Here is a 23340-nt window from a genome sequence, read left to right as displayed (position 1 = left end):
TTGACGGGTTCCCCGGGGAACTGCTCAAAACCCATTTCGCTGGTTTTCCTCCAGAAGATACCTTCGGGGCCGGCTGTCTGCTGTCCCCTCCCAGGTTCCCCTGACGAACCCTCCCGTGGAGGAGGGCGCCCTGCTGATGGCTCCTCCACAGGTCCTGTGTTCAGGCTCTGCTGGGCTCTGGCAGTTAGTCCCCGATGCAGGAGCTGACAGCCCTGGGTTTGGGATCACCCCACTCTGATGTGGCTGGGCAGAGCTAATATCTTTACAGCTACAAAATACTTCCAATTTATACCGCCCCCCACCACTCCCCCCTTTTATTTTTTTTAACAGAAGTTCTCAAGTATGTGCGATAGATTGTTTCAGGCTGGGCTAAGAGCAAAGCCAGAGGGAAGGGGAGATTGCAAGGTACAAACCACACCTTCCATCTGTTGGTTTTTCAGTGGTGCGGGGGCCGTGCTGCGTGTTGCCCCTTGCCGCACCCGCTGACAGCTTGCCTGCAGGCTGCCTGTCGAGCATTCGGTGTTCCAGCATCCTGCAGGGCTTAGGGAGTCCTCCACGCTGTGTTGACCCCTTCGACTTTTACGTGCACCTCACATGAACGCAGGAGGTTGCTTGCTGTGACGTGTTGCTCCCTTTATATGTGCTCGCAGGCTTTCTTGCAGCAATAGAAGCAAAAAATAAAAATAAAATTTTGCACATATGGGAACAGGTTCCCCAATATCCAAACTTCAATCCACACCTCAGTACATGGCATGGAAGAAAACACTGAAAGGCAGCCAGGAACAGAACAGGACTCGACATTATTTTGCTGAAATATTGTCTTAGTTCCTCTTTTTATGATTTCTTTCCAATTTAAGCAGCTGAACTTATCTTCTAGGTTAAATCTGACTTTTTGCTCTCAACCATGGAACATGCTCTTTGTCAAGCTGAAAGGCCCTTGTTTGCTGGGCAAGTGCTGAAGACTTCTTTGCCTCAGTCAAACTGGAGAGGTCACAGGAGGTTCAGCAATACAGGAGCCGCAGATTGACCAGCTTTGCTGCTTCAGGAGACCACGCTGTGTGGTGTGGATGTGCTTGCCCATAATCACAGCTTTCCCTTGTAACAGTACATCCCAGTGCCACTGCTTCTGTGCTGGATGGTGAAACAAATTTATTGTGGAGGAGATGCTGGTGCTGGGGTCAGCCAGAAAGCACCGCATTCACCTGTTGGAGCACTTCTTTGACTGCCACATTATTCTGATGAGTCAATAAAATGCCAGCATGTTTATAAACATGCAAGAGCCATTTCCCTGCATTATGGTGAGCTCGAGATACAGCCGGCCTCTGCCAGCAGCTGTATGCCCAAGAGTGCCCTTCATCTGTCGTTGCTTTTTGGTGGCTAGAGAGCTTCCTCTGTGCTGTCCTTTCCATGGTTTTGCTGTTGATATGTTCAGGCTTGGTGAAGGCCAGCTTGGGGCTGTCACAGCCATGTCGCAGAGACCTGCCACCCCCAGAGGATGGAGACCCCCCACCTCCCAGTGACTTGTCCCAGCGCTGCAGTGTCCCTGGGGCCCTGAACCTCCCAACCCACAAATCCTGACACCATCTCTTCTTCTACCACCTGGGACTGCCACAGGCAGCCTGGTCAGCCCAGCTCTGCCACATCCCCATCTGTTTTTTCCACCTCTTGGTTTATGTGGGCAGCCTGGATCTGAGGCCGTATTGCTGTTGTGTCCCCTGCAGGGTGTAACGGCCTCCCCCGGTGCCTTCCAGAATCTCTTTCCCAACTGGCACCTTCAAAACCAAGCCCAGAGCCAGGCCAAGCCCAGGGCCCGGGTGAGACTTCAAAAGAAGGATGGGCATGAATTACCACCGCTCATGGGTTACCATGGCTTTAAAAAACGATGGCTGGCTTCTGTCGCCCACACTGCTCCTCCCTGTGCTGCCTTCTGGGCGTGGGGCCGCTCATGTGGGATTTTGCGGCTGGAAATGGCAGATGGAGTGGGCAGGACCAGTGGTGAGGTGCACTGTTCACCAGGGCGGGTGATCAGTACCTGCTGCCTCTCAGGGTCACAGACAGTCCATGGAAATGACAAAATGGTGTTTGTCTGGCTGTTTAAAAGGCAAACTGGGAGTTAATTCAGGAAGGAGGTTAGAGCAGAAAGGAATAGTCCTTAATGTGTCAGGACATCAAGCTCGTCACTACATATGAGGCCTGCGTGGCGGGGCGGCTGCCTCCCCTTGCTCCCTGTGGCAGGGAGGCCCTGCCAAGGCTGAGGCCAGGGTCTGGGTGCTGGTGTTTGGCCCGAGAGAGGCACAGGGCAGCTGCATGGGCTGTGCTAGGGCAGTCAGGGTCTTCATGGAGCTCAGGGTGGGTGGAGAGGGACAAAGATGGGCCTGCTGCGCTGAGCGGGTCAGTTACAGACATTGAACAAGCAGTGATGGAGGCAGAGGGCTAACAGCTGAGCTGGGCACTGGCCCCAGCACCCGGTGTGTTGGGAACATTTCCGCCTCCTGTGTCCCCAGGTGTCACAAGAGAGTACCTAGGGCTGGCTGCTTTGGAGCAACTCCTGGGGGTCTTGCACCAGGCAGAGCTCAGCCTCCTCAAAGCTGCCAGACCTATGGGGGCCATTGTCCCTGTGGCTCCTGGGGACAGATGTCCCGTCTGGGCAGAGCGCCACAGATTGGGGTGAGCTCCTGCACTGGACAAAATTTCTTACAGATGTTGGTCTCCACACAGGTGCTGGTTGGTGGCCTGGAGCCTCCTCCATGTCAGCATCCGTGATGGAGCCTCCTGCCCTGGTGGGCAGCCCTGCAGGGCAGCAGAGTGGAGGCCACGAGCCTGGACGCATCCTGGCTGAGCTGTCAGCAGCCCTGGAGAACCCGGACATCAAAGCCTTGGAGGTAAGGGCAATGCCATGTTTGACATGGGAGCAACCTTTGTCCCCTGGTGCAGAGCATAGCATACGCCTCTGTGTGAGCCTTGTCCAAGAGCAGGGGACCCTGATGTGTACCAAAATTTGGGGAGAGGGAAGGCACAGCAAAAGCACCTTTCTGCAGAGGGTGGCTGTCTCTGGGGCAGGGCCCACTTATCAGGAAAAAAAGGCACCAAGTTACTCCCAAATTTTTCTCTAACCAAGATTAAATGACCCCAAACATTTATCTGCAGGTTTCTAGTTAAGCTGCATAAATAATTCCTAGCCAAGTCCCCATCCATCTGGCTGGGGTGTTCTGCCCCGCTGGCGTGCTTGAGGCTGTTCCAAGGGCCTTGTGGTGGCCCCGTGGCCATGCACGGGCAGGGTAACAGCCAGAGCCCAGGGAAGGACAGCGGGACGCTGGTGTTGAGGGACAAGCTGCAGTGGCATGGGTTGCTCCCACACACGGGTAGTCTAGGCTTGCCCCCAAGTCCTTGAGGCCATATTAGGTGTAAACCCATAAATCCAGGTAGTTACTGCTGGCTAGTCCAAGCCATGGTGGCTGCAAGATCCATGCCAGGGCACAAGGAAAACGGTTGCAGGAACCAGCAGGGCAGGGGCATCTTATTCCAGCGCTGTCCCCCCATGTCTGCCACAGTGGGCTGAGGACGGGAGAGGTGTTGTCATCCACGCCACGTTCTACGAAGAGGAGATGGGGAGGTACAAGGAGCTCTTCCCAGCACTGATGGACCTTGGCTCTGTCCCGGTACTGCAGGCCTGGCTGCTGGCCTATGGTTTCAGACTCGAGGAGGCAAAGTAAGTCACCCCATCTCCTTCAGGAGCCAGCTCCATGCTGTAGCACATCTGGGACCACCATGCAAGAGAATTGAGGAGCTTGGTTTATAGGAATTTTCAGACTTGCTTAGAGTCTAAAAGAACAGAGAAACCAGAGCAGTGCTGGAAGGGAGCTGAGGAGCTGAGCCAGCCTGGCAGGGTAGGAGCAGCCAGGTGCCGGCCAGCCCCAGGCACAGACCAAGGGCAAGGGCTGTGCTTGGATGCAGAACCCACAGAGGGGCATGGAGCCCCACAGGTGCCACAGGGCTCTGTTTCCCACCTCAGCAACTTCTCAGCGTTCAGCTGTACCAGCGCAGAGCTGGCCCTGCCCCACGGCTGATTGCTGTCCCACAGGACCGACCTGCATGCCCTTGTGCTGCAGCATGCTGATTTCCAGAGGGCGCATCCCGCTGCCGTGGAGCCAGGCGGCCCCGGAGGTAATGCTGGCTCCTCTGCCAAGAAGCAGAAGAAAAGCAAGAAAAGGAGAAGTAGGAGCAACCTGCAGCCATGCAGAAAGGTCACATCCCGGGACACACTGGGTGAGCACAGCAGGTGGCTGTGTCCGTGCAGTCTGGGTTGGCAGCTCACGTGCTTTAGGTGATTTTAACTGAGTTGTCTCAGGATAAATGCCGTTCTAAGGCTTAATCCTTAATAGGTCAGTGTGGCCCCCAGCCTGTCTGCTGCTCCCAGAGCTGGAAACATCCCTGTGGGTCAGGTGGTGACAGGGGCTCTGCCACTGGTGAATTTTCAGCTGAGCACTGTGATGCTCAGGCAGACTTGCCCTCACTCTTCCCTCCAGCTGCTGTTTTGTCTCTGGGATGTGGCCACAGGTCCCTGGCTTTTACCCGGCCAGGCAGCCCTGGCTAGAGGGCATATGCCTGCCCCTGCAGTCCCTGGCTCCTGTCCTAGCAGAGGTAATATTCTTCCCTCACCTTCCAGGACTAGTGCTGCCCGAGCTACAGCAAAGCCCTGGCAGGGAGTGGTTGTCAGTGCTGGCCTCTTCTTGTACCACTCCAGGACGACTGCCTCGCCTGCGGCCCTTGTACCAGTACATCAACTTCGACATGCCGGAGCTGATGTGCCCATCAGAAGAAGGAGGTGAAACCCTAGGGCCCACAGGGACAGCAACTGGTCCAGAGCTGGAAGGAGAGCTCCAACAAGGTTCAGTGTGCTTGTTGGGTTATTTGGAGTCCCTCTGGGTTACCAGCTCGTATGCCTGCTCCTTGCGGCAGAGAGTGTTTGTCTGAGCTCGAATAGCTGCAAAGGAGAGCCTGCTGCTCTGCTGCTGATCCCCAGCTTTGGGCAACACAGCACAACCTGCTGCAGGTCACAGTCTGCACATTGCTGAGGTGTTATAGGGCATTGCCTCCCCCTTGGTGCACAGCTCCTGCCTGGGGCCTTTTGTTAGCACAAGTTGGATCCATCAGCTCCCTCTCCAAAGCACATGCTGCTCTGCAGCACTACTAAGCAGCTGTAGGCCTTCTGTGGATGCAGAAGAAAGCACCAGAACGGGATATATCACCAAAATGAGCTTTCTGTTCATTGTTCTGCAGCATTTGACTCCCAAGGTCATCTGCCACTAACAAACTGGCTGAGCCAAGGATTGAGAACTCATCTTACTGACAGCCCTTTTGCAGCCTCTCTCATGCATAACCCACAAGGTACAGGGCCAGGCAACACTGACCCCAAGCCAAGCAGGCCACCAAGGAAGGGAATGACCTGCTGGCAGGTCATGTAAATAGGCAGGGAGAGGGTGAAAGGCTGAGAAGGCCTGGGAGAGGGGAACTGGCCTTGTCCTGCCAGTGACCAGAGACCTGCAGGTCCCCACAGCTCACCTCCTCTGAAATGGAGACTTTGTCCTTGCATGTGCCACTCTGGAGCTTCCCAGAGGCCCAAACCAACAGGGTTGGACACAACTCTCCTATAAATCCCCAAATGCTATGGCGCCCCTCAGATCCTCCACACCTCAGCCTTGCTGCTGCTCACAGACCCAGCAGCAGCCAGGCTCTGCAGTCCTGCTGCTCTAGGCTGTCAGTGACCAGCTATAAATACGGAAAACAGAGGGAGAAGAGCTGGTGTGGTTCAGACCATCTGCTTTATTTGAAAGAAGCGGCCAGACTGTAGCTCCTTTTAAAGTTATATGGTTACCTGAGATGGCAGAAATCACCTGGACTTGCAGTGCTTACAGCTCGCTGCCAGCTCCGCTCCACTAGTGCTGCTGGTTCTGTAGATGACTGCCCTTGGTGGCAGGTTTTGTCACTTTATCCTACTTCAGAGGTGATTCACCTGCAGAGGTGGTTTCTGAGACTTGGTGGGACATAAGCACGGCCAGCCTGAGCTGGAGCTACCGACAAGTCTGCTCCAAGCAGCTCGGGCTGGTGGCCCAGTGAGACCTTTCCACCCACGCTGCTGGGACCTGGTGTCCCACCACTGCAAACACTTGGGTTTATCCTGTTTCAGAGATGGGCAGTTGATCCACTCACTCCTCTTGCAGAAACCTCGACCAGCAGCGTTCTGGAGATCCCAGCCCCAGCACTGGATGAGAAACCCATGCAGGTTGACATTGAGAAGATGCCCAGCTGCACGGCCTACCTGGTGTCACCACTCTTTCCTTAGGATAAATAGCCTCACAGCTGTCTGCCTCCTGTTTGACCACTACAGCCTGGCCTGCAGGGTGGTGATCAGCACCTTGCCCATACAAACAACCGTGGTTTTTTTTTTGGTTTGATTTGCCCCTTTTTTTTTTTTCCTGGTTGCAGAGACCATGATATACCTGAGGAGGGGCAAGGGAAACACCACCACAATTTTTATAATAAAATATACCTGCTTGGTGTTAGAATGCGTCATAATTTCTTCCTTACGTATGAAAAGCAGGAGCCAGGGGACCAGCTGTGTCCCGTGCTGTTGGAGATGACCCTGCATCACCACTTCTCATCCCAGCAGACAGCAGAACATGGCCCCATCCCACCACACCCCTTGCATTGATTTTCAAGAAGGAAAACTAGGGCGTGAGCTGTCCAGAAACTCAGAGCATTGTTGCAACAGGCTTAATGTAAGCCCAGAGCAACATCTAGCACAGACTCACCCTCCAGATCCAACTGAGAAATGCGACGTGCTTGCACTGCAGCAGACCCAGGTACATGCTAAGGGGCAACAGCAGGAAGCATCACTCATGCTGGCCAGCTAAAGCCTCTTGAATAGGCATTAGCTCTGTGCGCGGTGTTAATTAGCAGGTGTTTCCACCACATCTGCCTCAGACAAATGAGGACTGCATAGGAGAATCTAGACTTCACAGCAGGGACTCACCTTATCCAAAGCAGTGCTCCTTCAGCACCATCCCCCTCTGCTGCCCACCCTGCGCAGAATGGCTTCTTGCAGGCTGTAGCCAGGCTACAAGACGTGCTCCTGCTCACCCAGGAGCCTTGGCATCCCCCTTCCTCCACTGGGATCAAGGTCTAACAGGACATACTTGGTGCTTTCTTCTCCTGTAGGAGTCATACTTCAGGATTTTCTGCCCTGGGCAGATGCTTGACAGTAGCACAAAGGAAGCTTCTCAATTCAGGGAGAACAGCTTTAAAACAGATCCAAAACTGGCATGAAAGAAGCCAGAGCTATTCTATCTGAATGAATGCAGTGACTGGCCCAGGTGAGCTCAGGAGACATTATCTCACCTGCTTTACATAGTACATAGACAGTAGATGCTCAGAGCTATGGCAGAACAGTCTTCTACCTGGAAAGGAAGGTTTGTGGAGAGATGCAGAACTTTCAGTGGTCCACCTGCTATAGCTGAAAACAGTGCCACTTTCTTCATCCAGCTTAGAGCAGAGATGAGAGTGTTCAGAGCACAGAACCAGCCAAGCTCCTAACCTTTAAAATGATGTATCAGTCAATTTTAAAGCGTGCTGAAAGTAAGTAAATCCTTGAAGGTAAATACCTCATTTACACACTGGCTAAAGAATGGTCCTACCCATACCATGGGGATTTTGCTTCTTAGTTTGCATCTTCCAGAAATTCCTGCAACCAGTTAGACAGAAAATAAAGACTCCATTAATCACAAAAGTTGACATGGGAAACCCAGGATACACAGAAGTATCTCCAAAATCAGCTACTCAACACCTATAGTCTGAAAAAAAAGAGCAATGAGGTGGAAAATGGACCTTCTGGTAGGACTTACTTTCCCTTGGTGATAAATGGATGACAGCTACCTTGGCAAGGACAGCACGGAGTGCTTCTACTTTATCACACCCAGGCTGCTCAGCTGGCAGCACAGGGGTAAGGAATGACTCAACAGGTAATTAGCCCCAGCTGTGAGCCCCTCATTGACATTTATTGTGATGGCTTCAGCTTGTCCAAATCAAACTCAAGCACACAGCTGCCTGAAGAATGCCCTCAAACAACTTTTTATTTTTGTAGAAAACAAGTAAGATTCTTTTCAGGAAGGACCAGCTTATGAAACGGTGGTTTGCATGTTAACATACATAAATACACAGTTACAATTTAGTGGGAAATAATACATTAAAAAAGCTTTCAAGTACACAAAATAAATGTAGTAAAAATGGACTATCCCTTCCACATACCTGCTTTGGAGAAAAATATTTCTCAAATGGAATGGACTTCCACCCATGATCTGCCAACAGATATCTCCACCGGACACAAGCTGCAGGAGGGTGTGAAGGTGGGCAGGACCAGAGAGTTAATATCCAGTGTTTGAGATTCAAAGCAGACTTGCTCATGGCAAGTCAGTCCCCATTCTCTTCAGGTATCAGCATGTGTGTAGTGTGACAATTTCCCAGTCAGCACACAGAAGAGCTGCAAGAGGTAGGCAATACCTCCTTACTTCCATCTTCAGATCCCTGGAAGGTTACGGTTTTGCCACTTCATTACCAGTGAGGTTGTAGAAATGTGCCTTGCCTGTGAGGCATTTAATAACAGTCGCAGAAATAAGAATGTGGCCCCACAGTCATGGTCCTGGTGCTGCCGGGCAGTAAACACAACTGATGGAAACAGAGCTTATGCAAAAAAAAACTGCTGGATGTAGTCAGTCTCTTGAGTAGAAAGAAAACGTTTGCAGATATGGAAGAACAACACATCACAGACTTCCCAAAGACTTTCCTCATAACTGCCGAGACACCGTCAACAGGGAATTCATAGCATCATTTAAATAAAATACCAGCTTAAATTACTTTGAAAAACATTTGACATGTGCAGAAAGCCAAAGGCTGATCCTTATTTTACAAGCTTTATTCTGTTCTACTCTGTCCTATATGAGTTTAGAGATGTGTTACATCACTAAACTCTTTAATAAAATTTTACCAACTGAGGAGTAAAACTAAATCAGTCTCCAAGAGAAGGCAAAGGCATCTAAACAACAGATGCTCCCTGATCTTGCTCTACTTAATCTCCTGTTAAAACAAGCGACCTGTGCAAGAGGGGTTGTGTCCCATTCCCAAGCCATGCAATGGCAGAGATCCATGCTTCACTTCAGCTACTGCAAGTGCAAAGGGCAATTCAAGTTTTTCTAAGTCTCCAAGACAAACGTTTAATACGTTTACAAAAAACGGAAACATTTAAAACTCTAAACAATTTAAATCAGAACCGTTTCTATGAGAACATGGCATATTTTACACGTTTAAAGAAAAAACAAGAAACATTATTAAATAAGAATCTACATATCTTAAAAACAGAGAGGATTCGTATGGTTACAGCCTGAAGTATCAATTGTCCTATTTTCCAAAGCAGGAATGTTCATAAGTTATTTCTCTGAAGCGCCTCGCAAAGGTTTTGATTGGCATCTGGCTCCTCGGTCATGACCTCCACAGCCTCCCACTCCCCTGACCTGCTGGATTTTTTGATGGCCTCTACTACACTTTGCATGTACAGACCGTCTTCAAAAGAGGCTGCCATAGAGACAGGTTTATGATCCCACGTCCGACGATCTTCCTGGTCTTGGAAAGACTTCCGCAACGCTTGCACCATGTATACCATTCCTTTTAGGTAGAGCAGCGGGATGTCTTTAAACCCCTTGTCCAAAAGGCCTTTGTTGACAGTCAGAGAGTCTGTAAACAATAGTTCTTCTTGGAGTGCAGTGTTCTTCTGCCCATACAAGTCTGTCCCACGAGCTATGAGGCGACCGGCAGACCCAACCACCATGACTTCATGAATGAATGATCCAGGCATGTTGAAATTGAGAGTCACAGTACAACAGACACCCTCACTCATTAGCATCTGGAAGAAGCAGAAGTCATCACTAGTAACATGGCGGATCCCACTTATAGCTGTGTTCTGCTTCACAAAAGTCTTGAGCAAGCCATGGACTTTCTCTGCTCTCCTGTTGATGAGGTGGGTTAGAAGGTCAATGATGTATGTTCCCATTGTATGCAGACCACCTCCTCCCATTAGCTCATCACAGATCCAGTTGTACTTGTGGCTGAGCAGGCTTCCCCCGTAAACTCGCACATCACAGATCATCACATTGCCCACATAGTGTTCTTCTATCAACTGCTTCATCTTCACAAAGACAGGCAAGAAACGGAGAACATTGCCTACGATGCTCATCAGCTTGGGGTAGTATCTGGCAGCTGTGACCATCCTGAAGGCATCCACAGAGGTAGCAGCTTTCTCACAGATCACATTCTTCCCTATTCCTGCAGCACAAACACAAAAAAAATAACATAGCACTCATGAGCAAAACATGATGCAAGGCCCCAAAGTTTATCAGCAGAGTTTTTAAGAGTCAGGCTTTCAAAGGCAAAGGTTCAGGAACTAAAATAAGAACACTTCCATGATGCTTTCATCGCAGAGCTGACAAACTCCCACAGAGAGAAGCTCTAAATAAATACAGAGCATTTTCACATCATGATAGATGAACCACGTCATGTTTTTACGCCAGTTAAGTATTGTAGCTATACAAATATTTGAATGCCTGTACAGCCAGAAGGGAAGAAATCATGGAGATCTATGTACTCTGCAGGGAAGAAATGAGTGGAGATTTGATTTTGAATTTTATCATCACTATGAATTTATTATTTGTAATAGATTAATAGAAATACAAGGTACCTGGTGGCCTGTGTACAGCATATAAAAATTTGAAATAATGTTTTGTAAAGTGAAACATTTTGGTCTGCATGTACGAGCTACACGTATGATTGGACTGCAAAGGTGACTGCATGAGTTACCCCAGTGAGAGCAGCACTCGCAAGATGACCTACTGTGGTTTTTGTTATTAGTAGTGTGCTTTATTTTGTGCCCAGCCTGAATCAGTGTGGATAGTCTTATTTTATTTTAAATATACTTTAAAGTATAAATAAACTGATGATCCAAAAGAGCATCTCAATGGAAGATTCAACCAAACGCCTACAGCCAGTGTTCTGTTGGTACTCTCTCTCTCTCCCCCCATTCTCACTCTTTTCTTACAGCATGGCTTTACTTTTCCGTATATGCCTGTTCTGATAAAATACTCCAAAGAATTTTTCAATGTAGTATCTAGGGATATACCTAGAAGTTTCCAGACATTAACTCAGGATGTCAGACCTGAAGCTCAGTCTAGTCATACCACAGTTTCTTACAGGGAACACACGGCAGCAGGTGCCTCACTGAAAGCTCCTCCTGGACCACGCTCCTTGCTTCTGTCATCTGCAGGATGAGATGACACCAGCACAAGTGTTTAAATCAGACTCTTGCGTAATGGGGAAAGCCAGATCCCACATGGCAGCAGCTGCTGCACTGAGCACTCCACCTCCTGGCTGCACCAAGCGAGACTTTCAGGAACTGCCAAGTGGTCCAGGGGCCAGCAAGCTCCTGCAACGCATCGCTCTGCCCCGCTCAGTCTGGGACAACTAATGGGAAAGGAAGCTCTGAACATGTATTTGCAGTAAATAAAAATCAAAATCCACTCAAAAAACAGAACTACAATTTTTAGTGGTCTCTTCCAAAGAAAGCACCTGAATACATACAAGTCAGCAGAAGCTTTAATGGACAAAGAAGGGCAGGGTCATGCTCCCTGAGGATGCTGTCTCTCAGCCTGCCAAATGCTCCTGACTGCCCACCAGCAAACCCGTTTCAGGGACCACTTCTGACTCTCCTGTACCAGCCCCTGCACCACTCTGTTCAATATTCCCCAGGGTTGGCTGAGCTCCTCTTGAGATATTTCAGTGCTGGGGTTATCTGCCTTCTCGTTACCTTGTAATTTTAAATGGCATTCATCTCAAGCCAGGTTACATCAAAATACAAATGAAAAAAGTAAAAGTAAGAGGATCTTGACAGCATCCTAAACAAATCATGTAATTCTCAAAGGAAACGGACAATGCAAGCGACTCTCGATCTGCATATGCCAGGGGTACAGCTCTGCAGTCAGTGCTCTGCCAGTGCTGCTCTTCCTCCCCCTCGTGCACCACCACCACCACCCCCCCCCGGCACATAATTTAATGCAGTAGCCAACTCAGGCTGCAAAACCAACCAAGTGAATGTTGAAATATTCACTTCTCCACCCTCTTTGTGGCAGGGTCCTTCTCCCAGTTCTTGCTCTTCACTTGGCTTTGTGTCAGTACTGTGCTCTTCGTGCCAGCGCAGACCGAGCCACTCGAGGAGCTAAGATCAGATGTCTTCCGTGGATGGCACTCAGCGCAGTGCCCCGGCATTGCTCAGCACGGCCCGCTGAGCACTGCTGAGGTGTGGGAGGGAGGCAGATGCGTGGGGCCACATGCATTGGCCCGGCGGCTGCTGCATGAGGCCAGCACGGGCTGGGAAGCTGCTGCCCAGGGACACCGTAACACCTGCGGGACATCCCCGCAGCTGCCCTCAGTGGGAAGCTCCGCAGCAGTTCCCATGCCCACAGAGATGGGAAGGACGAGGGCTGCGTTGGAGACGGGTACCAGATCCCCTACAATGCAACGGCCATGCCTTGCTTTCTGCTGCAGAGCCACCTACAACCCTTGTCTTGCTACAGTTATCTTGACAATGATAATCGCCAATTGGCAATTGTCTTGGCCTGAACTTTATACCACACCGCCTTCCTAAATCACCTTCAAAATTTCCCACTGAGAACCCCACCAACTAGGAGAACCAGAGCCAGCATGCAGCCAGAGTGCTCCTCAGAGCCCTTTGTGAGTTAGTCCAGCTCACCAGCCCAGCAGCAAATGAGCCCAGACTAAAAGAAGAAGCTCACAGGTGAGTCTGAGCCCCTGGAAGGGGCTGTGCTGCATGCCTGGGAGGAAGGAAGCCAGGCTGTGGTAAGAGAGATCGGGTTTGCCCACATCAGAGGCTGGGAGTGAGGACAGAGGTGGCTCAGCTGCCCGCAGGCTCATTGCAGCCGTCTTAACGCAGCCCTTCAGGTCTTCTCCGGGCACATCTCAGAGCTCTGCAGGAGCACAACAGCCACCGCACACCGCTGCAGTCCTCCTAGGACACTAGAGGGTCAGTCTTACTCCCTAAAACTTATCTTAGTTTGTCCTTCCCCAGAAGCAGGCAGCCTGCTCCACTGAATGAATCCAGTGCTCCTTCGTGTCCCCAAAGACATTTCTCACCCAACGCACCCTGCGTTACCAGCTCCGTGCCTCCACAAGCCCTGTAAGCTTCCTCAGAAAGCATTTCTTGCTCCCACTGCTGCATGTCACTGCTGACCGTGGAACTATGCTCCTAGTGCTCCTGCCTAGGCAGCGTGAAGCTCTCACCCTGTCACAACTGTAACTCACCCTGAAACAGGCTTCGGGCTTGAAAATCTTCCAGAACTGCAGTGCAGAGCTCTGCCCTGAAGAGGGTACAAGGAGAGGCGTTGGTTGCTCTGTGCCTTTCCACTGGCATTTTGGTTACAAGTGAAAACACTGAAAAGATGATCTTTGTTTTAATGTTCTCTCTCTACGTTCGGATAAGGACACCAGTTTTAAGAAAGGCACCATTTGACATGCTTCAGGCATTTCATGCTCTGGCACGGAACCAGCCTCCAGTAGCAAGTACAGCTACATCTTAACTCTCACTAACTTAACAGAGCCAAATCATGACTTCAGTCAATGAAATACCTGATTCAGAGCATGTTCACATCCTATGAAAGCAATAAAAAAAACACCAGGTGAGTTGGGACACTTTCTGGACAGCAGAATAAAATGGAGTATTGTCTCCTAAAGGAATCTTACATCTCTAGGCAGATCCACACAGTCCATCGGCCACAGGGTCTCTGCTTCTCTAGCAGCTGGTTAGCCACAGCAGATCCAAAACTTGCCATACTCAAAGTATTTTACAGCTGTGATTAATAAAACACAAGCATAGAAAACTCATCCTGCCTGGTCACGGCTGCCCAGAGCCGCAAGCAGGAGCAGGGGACAGAAACATCAGGGCCCCCTAGCAGGGAGGGTGCCAGTCAAGCCAAGAGGGAGGGAGGACACCCCCTTGGTGGGGAATATTTATTAAAAATGAGAGAAGTGAAGCACAAACGTTAAAGAGGCACCTCTGGAGGGGCTGCAGCCTGACACATTCAATGCGGGAGAAGGACACTGTAAACACAGTGGCCCACCACTCCACTGAGACGCCCTTTGTGTCCCCATGAACGCAACAAGGAGGGGCACCCATGCAGGGCAGCATCCCTGCAGTGTGGCTGGGCTGGGACAGCAGTCTCGCTATGACAGCCACTGCTTTGCAGCTCTTCTTGCTTGCTTGTTTGCCTGGCTGGTGTATGCACCACTGCCCATCCAACACCTTCCATAAACACCTGAAATCCTCAGCCCCACCTCTCTCCGTATGAATTATAACACGGACTCAAACCACTAAACCTACTTAGCCTACGTAAGTATGTCCATTCCACCAAACAGAAGCCCCAGCTCTTGATTCCCCTGAATAATGTAAGAAACCTGAGGCTGCACCTAGGACGATGTATACCTAGCCATGCTGAAGCATACCAAATCATCTCCGTGTCCATCATAAGCAGCTGGGAGTGTCTGAGGATTCTTCAGAAATACCCATCTGTTTCAAACCTGTTTGCTTCAGGAGCCTCCCAGTGAATGAATGCTCATTCCAAAACGCATTCCTTCATTTCACGTCTTGTTTGCATATGGATGGAAAGGACCTCCATGCTACTCGTTACAAACATGGGAGGCACAATATGCAAAGAGCACTCACAGCACGCTTGTTCATCCTGTTTCAAGAACAGGAAATCTGCATTTGTCGCAACGCAATGCGGTGATAGAGTCCTTTCTGACTCTTTCTTCCACAATTAACACATACATGCTGTAATTTGTATGGACTCCACAAAATCAGGGGGCCAAACAAGCTACTTTGGAAAGATTCCTTGGACAAGTAAGAAGTTCCTCTGTTACCACTCCACAAGACATCTGTTTGAAGGCTGGGCTCAGTACGTGCAGCAGCATTACCTTTAAAGTCTTAAGGAAATCCTCCTCTGAGGACTTCTAATGCTCTGCCTCCCCAATCTTCGCTTCACTCGCACACGTCACACGCTTTACAACCCGAGCCAGCCAGTAACTCGGCACTGGGCTCACCTCACACAAAGGTGGATGCATTTCAGCTGTGGGACATCAACCACAAAACAGGCATTTTGTGAAATTAATTTAGTTCCTCTGAGATCAAAAGAAGCACAAATTTTAGAATAGCTTCTTGCTTTACCTGTTACTGAGATAAACCCTAAGATTACACTCATCTTAATTTGAATTATGCTCTAGGCTTTGATCTGTTATGTCTGGTTCATGAACTCAATCCAGTGTTACAACTTCGTCTCCCTCATGCCAAGGCTGTACCTAGGCTTCTTTATGGATGTCTGTCAGTAAGGAACTTAAGCAAACAAATAGCACAGGCAGGAAACACTGGGTCTCTCTCTCCCCTTTCTTCCAGTACTAAAAAACTAAGCACATTTTAAAATTATAAATAAAAGTATACAAATAAGTAATGAAAGTGTACATTCTTTTCTTCTTTTGAATAAGACTTACCACCGTACCACATCTAATCTCTCCCAAAGTCCAGTCTCAGCTAGTAAAACAATTAATCTATTTTCATAAACATGTCTGATGTTTATTATCTATTATAAATCTATTGTCATAAACAATTCGCAGCCAAGAATTTTCCAATTACAAGTATCATTGTATCAATCTGAATGTTCAGAGAAAACACACTTGCCACCTGCCCTACCCTCATTTTTTGTTCCTCCAGAACACTGAATTATAGCAAGCTATCCAACATTGGCTTCAGATATGCCACAACATACTTGGTAGCAGATATACAAATACTGTTGTGACTAACCTACCTAGAAAGCTGAAAGACTCGGCCAGAACCATACTGGTCTGAGCTGCCTGCATCACTTTGCAGATCAGAATATTTTGGGAATCAGAAGTGAAGAATAAATAGCCCTTGACAACTTCATCCATTGACTTCCCTAGCTTTTTAAACTTTCCAACTTATCTATACTTGTCTTGCAGTCAAGCATACGCATCACCTCTGTACTTCTGCAGCGGCCTTAACCACCTTGCCTCCACTGTTCGGTGTCAGCTTTCAAAGAAACACTCTATTCATTTTAGTTAATAATCCACCAGAGAAGGTGCAATCGTCTCCTTTCAGCACACTTCATGCTTGACCATCAAGAGCCAAGAGAACTACTGAAATACTTACTACCATTTAAAGGTATTTCTAGCATATTTAAAGATAAATTCTAACTTACAGTTCAAATGTTCAGAAAGTAAAATACTTTAAATTCAGAGAACAGTAGTTCTTTGAAAAGAAAGAAATCTAACAACATAAAAAACCCTAAAATCTCTCTCTGCATATCTAAGCAGCATTATGGCATTGCAAATGTGTAAGGAGCTGTTTACTTCCAAAACAAATTACTGCAGAGCAAAGAGGCTAAGAACAACAAACCACCCTCGCTCCCATGGTTAGAGATATTACCCATCCTAAAATTATCTCATGTGGATCTGCTGTAAACACAATAAAAATCTCACGCTTGTTATTTGCAGAATTGCACACAAACGCACCCCCATGCTGTGCGAGGTGAAGGAACATTAGCACTACAAAGCCATGCCCTGGAGAACCAGGGAACGGCGGCTGCCTCCTGCCTCCCTGCCCAGCCCAGTTCTCCCTTCTCTCCCAGACGCTTTCGCCCAGCTCACCTCGCTGGATGCCTCCTGCTGTCCCCAGCTGTCACCTACCCTCTCCTCCCCGCCAGGTGAAGGATTCCTCCAGCAAGTCTGCACCTGGGACCACAGCAGCCTGTTACAGACACTGAGAAAAGGTATCACCGAGCGGTGGCAAGGGGCACGGCACACTTGCTGAAAACAGCATCCGCAGAGGATTTGGGTCTTGACTCACACAATTCTACTGAGCGTGTACGCACATTTCTTATTCAAGGGCTTTTAACTTTCAAGTTTGCTTTTGTGGAGGAACAACAAGCAGAGCTGAAAATCTCCCCTCCCTTCCCCCTCTCCCCAAAACAAATTTCAGGTTCCCATTCCAAGGCATGGGAAGATCTGAAATGAATTAAACAACAAGGTTGGTGTTTTCTTCCCCAAATGGGAAGAAAACATTTTTCTACTTCAGCATGCTTTCTGAAGTAGCTTATTTTAATAAAAATCTCCCCACTGCAAGTTCAGTCTGAAGAATACATGGGAAATTTTAGCCCAATAGATTCAAGATTTTCAATGCTATAAGTAGTTCTAAAAAAAATATAAAAAAATAAAAAACAACTAGGTAACCTTTCTTGCAGCTGGTGCTACCAATTCCAAGCAAAACCTTTAGTACTGTACTTGCACCTTGCTACAACCAGAATCGTGTTGAGCTTCAAATTTCAATCTGCCAATTAGTTATGAATTTTTGATCCAACTCTAAAAATAAAAAGGTACCTAGAGCTTTCACAGCAATTTGCCGAGTTAGGGGTGGAGGGATATTGATGCAAACCAAATCTACGTCCTGGTGCAGCAAGACATCATCAGTCCGACTCGTGTAGAAGGAGATATTCATTTCTTCTGCCAGCTGCTTTGCTTCCTCTTCAGTCTTTCCCCAGAGTGCTTCAATAGAGAAGCCTTCTGCTCGCAGCAAGGGGACCAAGACCCGGGCGGTGCTGCCAGTTCCAAACACACCCACTCCAGGAAGCATTTCCATTCTGCGTTCATTCAAGCATCAGGGTCAACACGTGGGCCTTCGATGAAGTGCTCAGCTCCTCAGCTTTCCGCTCCATCCACAGTTCCTAAAACATGGAAAGTTACAAGTCAATACAAACAAAAGCCATATTTTGAAGTCAAAGGCATCTATAGCCTGACTGCTAGCGTTTATCCTTCATCTCCTTCAAAATTTTTGAAGATTCTTCTGAAGAAGAAGAAAAAAAAAAAACAACCTTGAGAAATAGTTTTAAGGGACAAGCCAAACAGTCCTGTTGCAGAAGGCAGGAAGAACGGATAGAAAGCAGCCTGACAAGTCACGAGGTCCTCCCGAGCCTCAAAATGCAGGAAATGCTCAGACACAGGAGCACACAGGGGGACAAAGCAGAGGCAGTGAGGCACAAACTGGGAGTAATGGAAGCATCAAGGGGACAGCACATGCAGGCTATCATGTCAGCACTGCTGTGGTCGTGATGACGCAAGCCTCTAAACAAGATAAAGGGTTGTGAGAAGAGGTAATATTTTCTGTTAGACCAACCAATACTGGTGGAAAAACATAGCAAGCTTGTGGGCGCATACGTCTTTCTTCCTACCTAAATATACAAACTGAAAGCAGCTATTTGGAGCTTAACAAACTTATGGCAAGTAGTGAAGCCACTACAGAGAAAGTCTAGAAAACATGTCCTGTGTGGAAAGCTTGTGTTCACTGAGCTCATGGAGCGTGGAGATGAGAAGGCTAACAGCCACGATGGCTGTGTTCAAACATCCAGAAGGCTGCTTCAGAAAGGAAAAGGGGACTCATCTGTGTCCACTTCAAGTAGTGGAAACTCAGTTTTACTTAACTCAGGACCAGTTAAAAATATCTCCCTCTGCCCATGACATTTAACCTCCAGGAACACAGGCTGTTGCACACAGTCATTGTATTCCCTACGCACAACCATTTGGTTAAGTCGCACTCCTTTTGTTCTTGCAAGTATTTCCCAGTAAATAAACCCCTTCTGATCCTTGCTTGCCAGTGTGCCTCAGGCCTGCACTGGCCACATCTGGCTGAATTTCCTCACACGGTCGCGGCGCTAACTTCAGGATGTCCGAGGCCCTCAACGTGTTGCACCATGGCCTTTGGGAACCCTACGAACTGCACCCCTGCTGCCCGGTGGCGAGCCATTTCTTCTAAGGAAAGTTTGCTTGATTTTATAATCACGACAAATTCAGCTTTCTGTAAAAGCTTATGATGGAAAAGCAAATACTATTTTGTATGAACAACAGGTACCAAAAACAGATTAATGCCTTTGGGTGGGGGAACAACACCAAACCAAACAAACAATCAAACAACAGGAGTCACGATCTGTTTGTGAAAGAGATGGTTACACATCTCCCCATCCTAAAACACTTTCAATAAGCTACAACATGTGAAAGCAAACCCCAACACGGCACTGTGAAGCACTAGCAAGCAAGTCAAACTGCGAATGCAAGTCAAACAGGGCGAATGCTCTGTATGTTGATGGCATATTGGTAACCTGGGGGCTGCCTGCACTGACCAGCATGGCAAAACCACAACCCTTACTAAATTTCTTCTTGTGATGTACACACCAAACCAGGAAGCAGAAATATCAGCACTTGTGAATATTTATTTTGTAAAACACAAATATTTACAGATGCTGTAGAACATCTTATGAAATATTTACTGAATTAATTCCGTATGTTTTTCCTTGTTCAGTGTGATGTTAGGTTTGTAGTACAGTCATTGGCTGTCATTTGAATTAACTCCCTTTTATTCGACATTTAGAGGCACACACACAAATAAGGATGGAACCAAGAGAATCTAGACAATATTTATTATTCTGCATGAAATGGTAATGGACTGACAGGAAATATGGCTTCTATAAATAATGTGAAGAATAAAATCCTGCTACTGGACAAAATGCAAAGATACATGTTGAAGCCCCCCACATATAGGTTTGGGGGTTTACAGGCTAGAAGAAAAACCACTCGCAGTGAAGAACACCATATTCTTTCGAACAGACATAAGCTGAACGATGTGGAACACAGACAAGGTACGTGCATGCTTGCACCAGGTCATACAGACATGCTCAGCAATGTCAAATTTACACAGCATGGCAAGACTTTAGAAAAGGATGAAATCTTTGAGAATGCTATTAAGAGCACATTGCAGCACTTAACATACCCAACAGATAAGCTGACTTCCATAACACTTGCTCATTCTAAGCTTCATTTTTTCCTGTTTCCCATCCAACTACCTCTTAAAAATCTCAGGGAGGTAGAATTCATTTTCATATTTTGGAAAATTCATATTCCCAAAACGCGCTGCTGCATCACTGTTGCTAACAGATACTGGCACAAAACCATAAATCCCAGTGTTTTACTTCCACGGAGACCAGCTCTTGATGGTACAAGACAAGGACACCTGCTCACCACTAGTACCACAGCAAAAGCCCGGTGTCATCAAGGTCTGGCAAACCCAGCCTCAGCAATGACTTGTCGCAATGCAGCCACACTCCCAGCACATGAAAATGTGGCTTGCACAGCTGCAGGACCTAACAGAGCTTGAGACCACCCCCCAGGCATGTGTGGCACTGACCAGAGGGCTTGCTTCTCTTCCCTCGCTGAAGAGCCACCTGCAGTCTCTTACCACCTCTCTCATCTTTCACCAGCTGGACAGTGCTGGTTTGCTGGGACGGGCACGGTGGGATCAACGCGGGTACCGACGGGCAGTGAAAACACTGTCGTCATGCAGGACAAGTCACGGCAATGCACGCAGAATGCAGTGCGGGCAGAGCTAGAATACACGCTGAAAGAACCGCAACAGGACGTTCTCCAGAAGCTTTTGACAAGGGATACGCACCCCGCACACGCACACACCCCTTACAGATGCATTGACAGCCCATGGGTGAGGCACTCCAGCTGAGGCCACCGTGGGGAAGCAATCCAAACCCCAGTGCGTCAGGATGAGGCCACTGCTGCCGTAAGAGGCAGCTGTCATCAAGTCTGCTAAGAACGCACGGAAGCCCCAGGAGAACAACGCTGTCACCCTGCAGAAGTCCCCATGGTACCTTTCTTGGAAACACTGCATAACTCTCTGACGCTTCTCATCCAAGAGGAAAAAAAGCAGAGCTGAAAAAGACTCAGAAAAAGGCGACAAGAAGCATGCAACATCTTCTATGCAAGGGAGACCTAGGCAAGCAAAGATTCCTCAATCCGGAAAAGACATCGCTGCAGGATGTCACGGATGGTAATAAAGCCACGATTAACCATTTATGAGGAGTCAAAGGGAGGCCAGACAAGCTCAAGGCATGCCTCAAGGGTTGTGAAATATGCACAGGTCGCACCAAGTGCAGTAAGCAGCAGAGCTAGCAGAGCACGAGAGGGAGAGGGGCTTCAGCACATCCTCATCCTGTTCTTTGCACACTCCTCCTCAGGCTCGTGGCCAGCATGTTCTTGCATGGTCTGGTCGTGCTCTTTGGAGACGGCAAATGCAATGGTCTCCCTCTGTAGTTTGACTGATCTGCAAACACGATTTGGAGTGGAGGCCAGCACGTGCCGACTGGAGGCCTGGAAAGTCAGAGCGCTCTCTCCGAGGGTCTCACTGAGCTCTGGGCACGCGGAGTCGCAGCGGCACGTGGGGCCGGGTGTCCCCAGGAGGTGAAACGGTCCCTCCCTGACAGCAGGCTGCAACTCGAGCGCGTCGCGACATTCCTGGCCGCAGGAAAGAGAGGCCTGACTCTGAGGGCAGCGCCTGCTTCCGCGCCCTCAGAGCTCCAGCCAGAAGCTGGGTGCCATTTACGCCAGGTTACAGCAAGTCTAAAAGCTTCTCATAAGCCTGATCATGAAAAAAAAATCGTGAAAAGCTTTTTATAAGCCAATCTTTCTGAAAAGGAAAGTCATCGCACACCAGTATCTCCAGTCATCAAACAGGCGAACGCTTTTCTGAGAACCCTTCCGTGGAAACAAGCGACAACCAGCCTGAAACAAGCGTCAGGAGACCCAAACCTTTCTGTTCCTCAGAGAGATGAAGCAAGCCACGCCTGTGACATCACCCCGAACTTAATTTTGCAGACAGAGGCGCTTAAAGCTCTCAGATCCGACCTCGCCGCTGTGTGCCGCTCCACGCCGCCAACCGTCCCCGTTCCTCGCTGAACCCCACGGTGTGCCCCAGGCCCCGGCCCCGAGCCGCAGGACGGAGCTGGGGGCTCCGGGACACGCACCCACCAGCGCTCCCGGAGCTCGGCGCCACGGAAAACGCGACGGTCCCCGCGGGACCCGAGCCCACGGGGGCAGCGGCGGGCGGCACCGCGGCTCCCAGCCCCCGGGCAGCCCCGGCGGCCCCCCCCCGCCCTTACCTGCCGCCGGAGGGACGCCGAGGGGCCCGCCGCCACCGCCCCGCCTCCGCCCCGCGCATCCCGGCACCGGGCACGCTCCCGCGGCGGCGGCTGCTCGCTCCCGGCGCGGCGACGCCCTGCCCGGCCCCGCCGCCTGCTCGGGAGCTGGGGCGGGCACGGGCTCTTGAAATGGCGGCGCCCCGAGCGCCTTCGGCGGCTGAGGGAGGCGCGGCCAATCGCGAGGCGGGACGCGGGAGAGGGGCGGGTCTTCTGCTGACGGGCAGCGCCAGCAGCCAGTTGGAGGGCGGCGCGGCGGCCGGATTGGAGGCTGGGCGGGCCCAGGCCGGGCCGGGGTGAAGGCAGCGAGGCTGCGACCCGCCCGGCCGGGCCTGGGGGCTGATAGCGGGCGAGGAGAGTCAAGGGGTTTGTGAGGGAAGAGAGCTATTTATATTTGTATTCCCTGGCCGTACTGAAGGCCAGGCAGACATCATCCGCTGCTCTCCCCTCACCCGTCAGGCGGGCAGTTTCATCACCGAAGCTCGTCCCCTTGAGCGACAGCGGCCGCTCAGGCTGCGCAGGCGGCTGGAAAAAAAAAAAGCGGTGACTGCAGACCGCTGGGGGCAGCAAACCTGACAGACCCGGGAGCGGGGGGGGCAGTGTCTCAGCGGCCGTCAGCCACATTCCCTTTGACCCCCGAGATCGTTGGAAACAACTTCAAAGAGAAGCAATAAAGGGAGGGGTGGCGCAGGGCTCGATTTTCCAGTCCAAGTTCGGGATCGTGGGCCAAATGACTGGCACCCCTTCTAGTGGGACCTCATTAAAGAGCTACGTAAGATGGTGACTGCTTATGGGTTATCGGCCCCGTTTACGCAGTTCCTGCTGGAGAATGTCATGACGGGACAGCTTTAAACCCCATTTGACAAGTGGCGGCGATGATATTAACTCCGACACAAAAGTTATTATGGGAACAGAAATGGAGAGAGTTGTGCAAACACGCAGCGCTCCGGAATTTAGAAAGGCAGCCGGGGGATCCGCTTTGCGGAGTGGATATACCTCAACTGATGGGTACAGACCCGATGGCGGATCCGTGCCTTCAGGTGAATTTAGATCCAGGCGTCCTCCGGCTGACCGTGACCCTGGCCCTCCAGGCAATGTTAACAATCCCAGAGACCGGGGAGCCCGCGCAGCCCTT

The 23340-nt window shown here is 49.8% G+C and overlaps 2 protein-coding genes across 5 annotated transcripts; one reads left to right on the top strand and one right to left on the bottom strand.

Annotated features, from left to right (window-relative positions):
- The first annotated feature begins 22 nt into the window (after positions 1 to 22).
- C12H16orf86 (chromosome 12 C16orf86 homolog) lies at positions 23 to 6691 on the top strand. 2 transcript variants are annotated; one of them, XM_040571038.1, is made up of 7 exons: positions 23 to 1814; positions 2719 to 2882; positions 3552 to 3709; positions 4082 to 4266; positions 4745 to 4888; positions 5281 to 5388; positions 6222 to 6691. In XM_040571038.1, the coding sequence occupies exons 2-7, from the start codon at positions 2748 to 2750 to the stop codon at positions 6341 to 6343; spliced, it is 852 nt and encodes a 283-aa protein (XP_040426972.1). In that variant the 5' UTR covers positions 23 to 1814; positions 2719 to 2747; the 3' UTR covers positions 6344 to 6691. The 2 variants fall into 2 exon arrangements, with proteins under 2 accessions (XP_040426972.1, XP_040426973.1); XM_040571039.1 differs by lacking the exon at positions 5281 to 5388 and having other exon boundaries at positions 28 to 1814; positions 6222 to 6688.
- A 1416-nt stretch (positions 6692 to 8107) lies between these two features.
- GFOD2 (glucose-fructose oxidoreductase domain containing 2) lies at positions 8108 to 22259 on the bottom strand. 3 transcript variants are annotated; one of them, XM_040571027.1, is made up of 3 exons: positions 22170 to 22259; positions 17557 to 17900; positions 8108 to 10371 (listed from the first exon to the last, which is right to left on the bottom strand). In XM_040571027.1, the coding sequence occupies exons 2-3, from the start codon at positions 17813 to 17815 to the stop codon at positions 9473 to 9475; spliced, it is 1158 nt and encodes a 385-aa protein (XP_040426961.1). In that variant the 5' UTR covers positions 17816 to 17900; positions 22170 to 22259; the 3' UTR covers positions 8108 to 9472. The 3 variants fall into 3 exon arrangements, with proteins under 3 accessions (XP_040426961.1, XP_040426962.1, XP_040426963.1); XM_040571028.1 differs by lacking the exon at positions 22170 to 22259 and having other exon boundaries at positions 17612 to 17746; XM_040571029.1 differs by lacking the exons at positions 17557 to 17900; positions 22170 to 22259 and adding an exon at positions 11222 to 11326.
- Positions 22260 to 23340: the final 1081 nt, after the last annotated feature.

Source organism: Cygnus olor, chromosome 12 (genome assembly GCF_009769625.2).
Source record: "Cygnus olor isolate bCygOlo1 chromosome 12, bCygOlo1.pri.v2, whole genome shotgun sequence".
In the NCBI taxonomy this organism is placed as follows: domain Eukaryota; kingdom Metazoa; phylum Chordata; class Aves; order Anseriformes; family Anatidae; genus Cygnus; species Cygnus olor.
This window is presented reverse-complemented; position numbering and strand designations above follow the sequence as displayed.

What these genes read in the sequence shown, in the direction of transcription:
- C12H16orf86 (XM_040571038.1), top strand. Translation starts at nt 2,748, where the DNA reads ATGTCAGCATCCGTGATGGAGCCTCCTGCCCTGGTGGGCAGCCCTGCA. An exon ending in TTCAGACTCGAGGAGGCAAA is followed by an intron (nt 3,710 to 4,081) that starts GTAAGTCACCCC and finishes GCTGTCCCACAG; the next exon opens with GACCGACCTGCATGCCCTTG. An exon ending in TCTCATGCATAACCCACAAG is followed by an intron (nt 5,389 to 6,221) that starts GTACAGGGCCAG and finishes CTCCTCTTGCAG; the next exon opens with AAACCTCGACCAGCAGCGTT.
- GFOD2 (XM_040571027.1), bottom strand. Translation starts at nt 17,815, where the DNA reads ATGGAAATGCTTCCTGGAGTGGGTGTGTTTGGAACTGGCAGCACCGCC. An exon ending in AATTGCTGTGAAAGCTCTAG is followed by an intron (nt 10,372 to 17,556) that starts GTACCTTTTTAT and finishes TTTGTGCTGCAG; the next exon opens with GAATAGGGAAGAATGTGATC.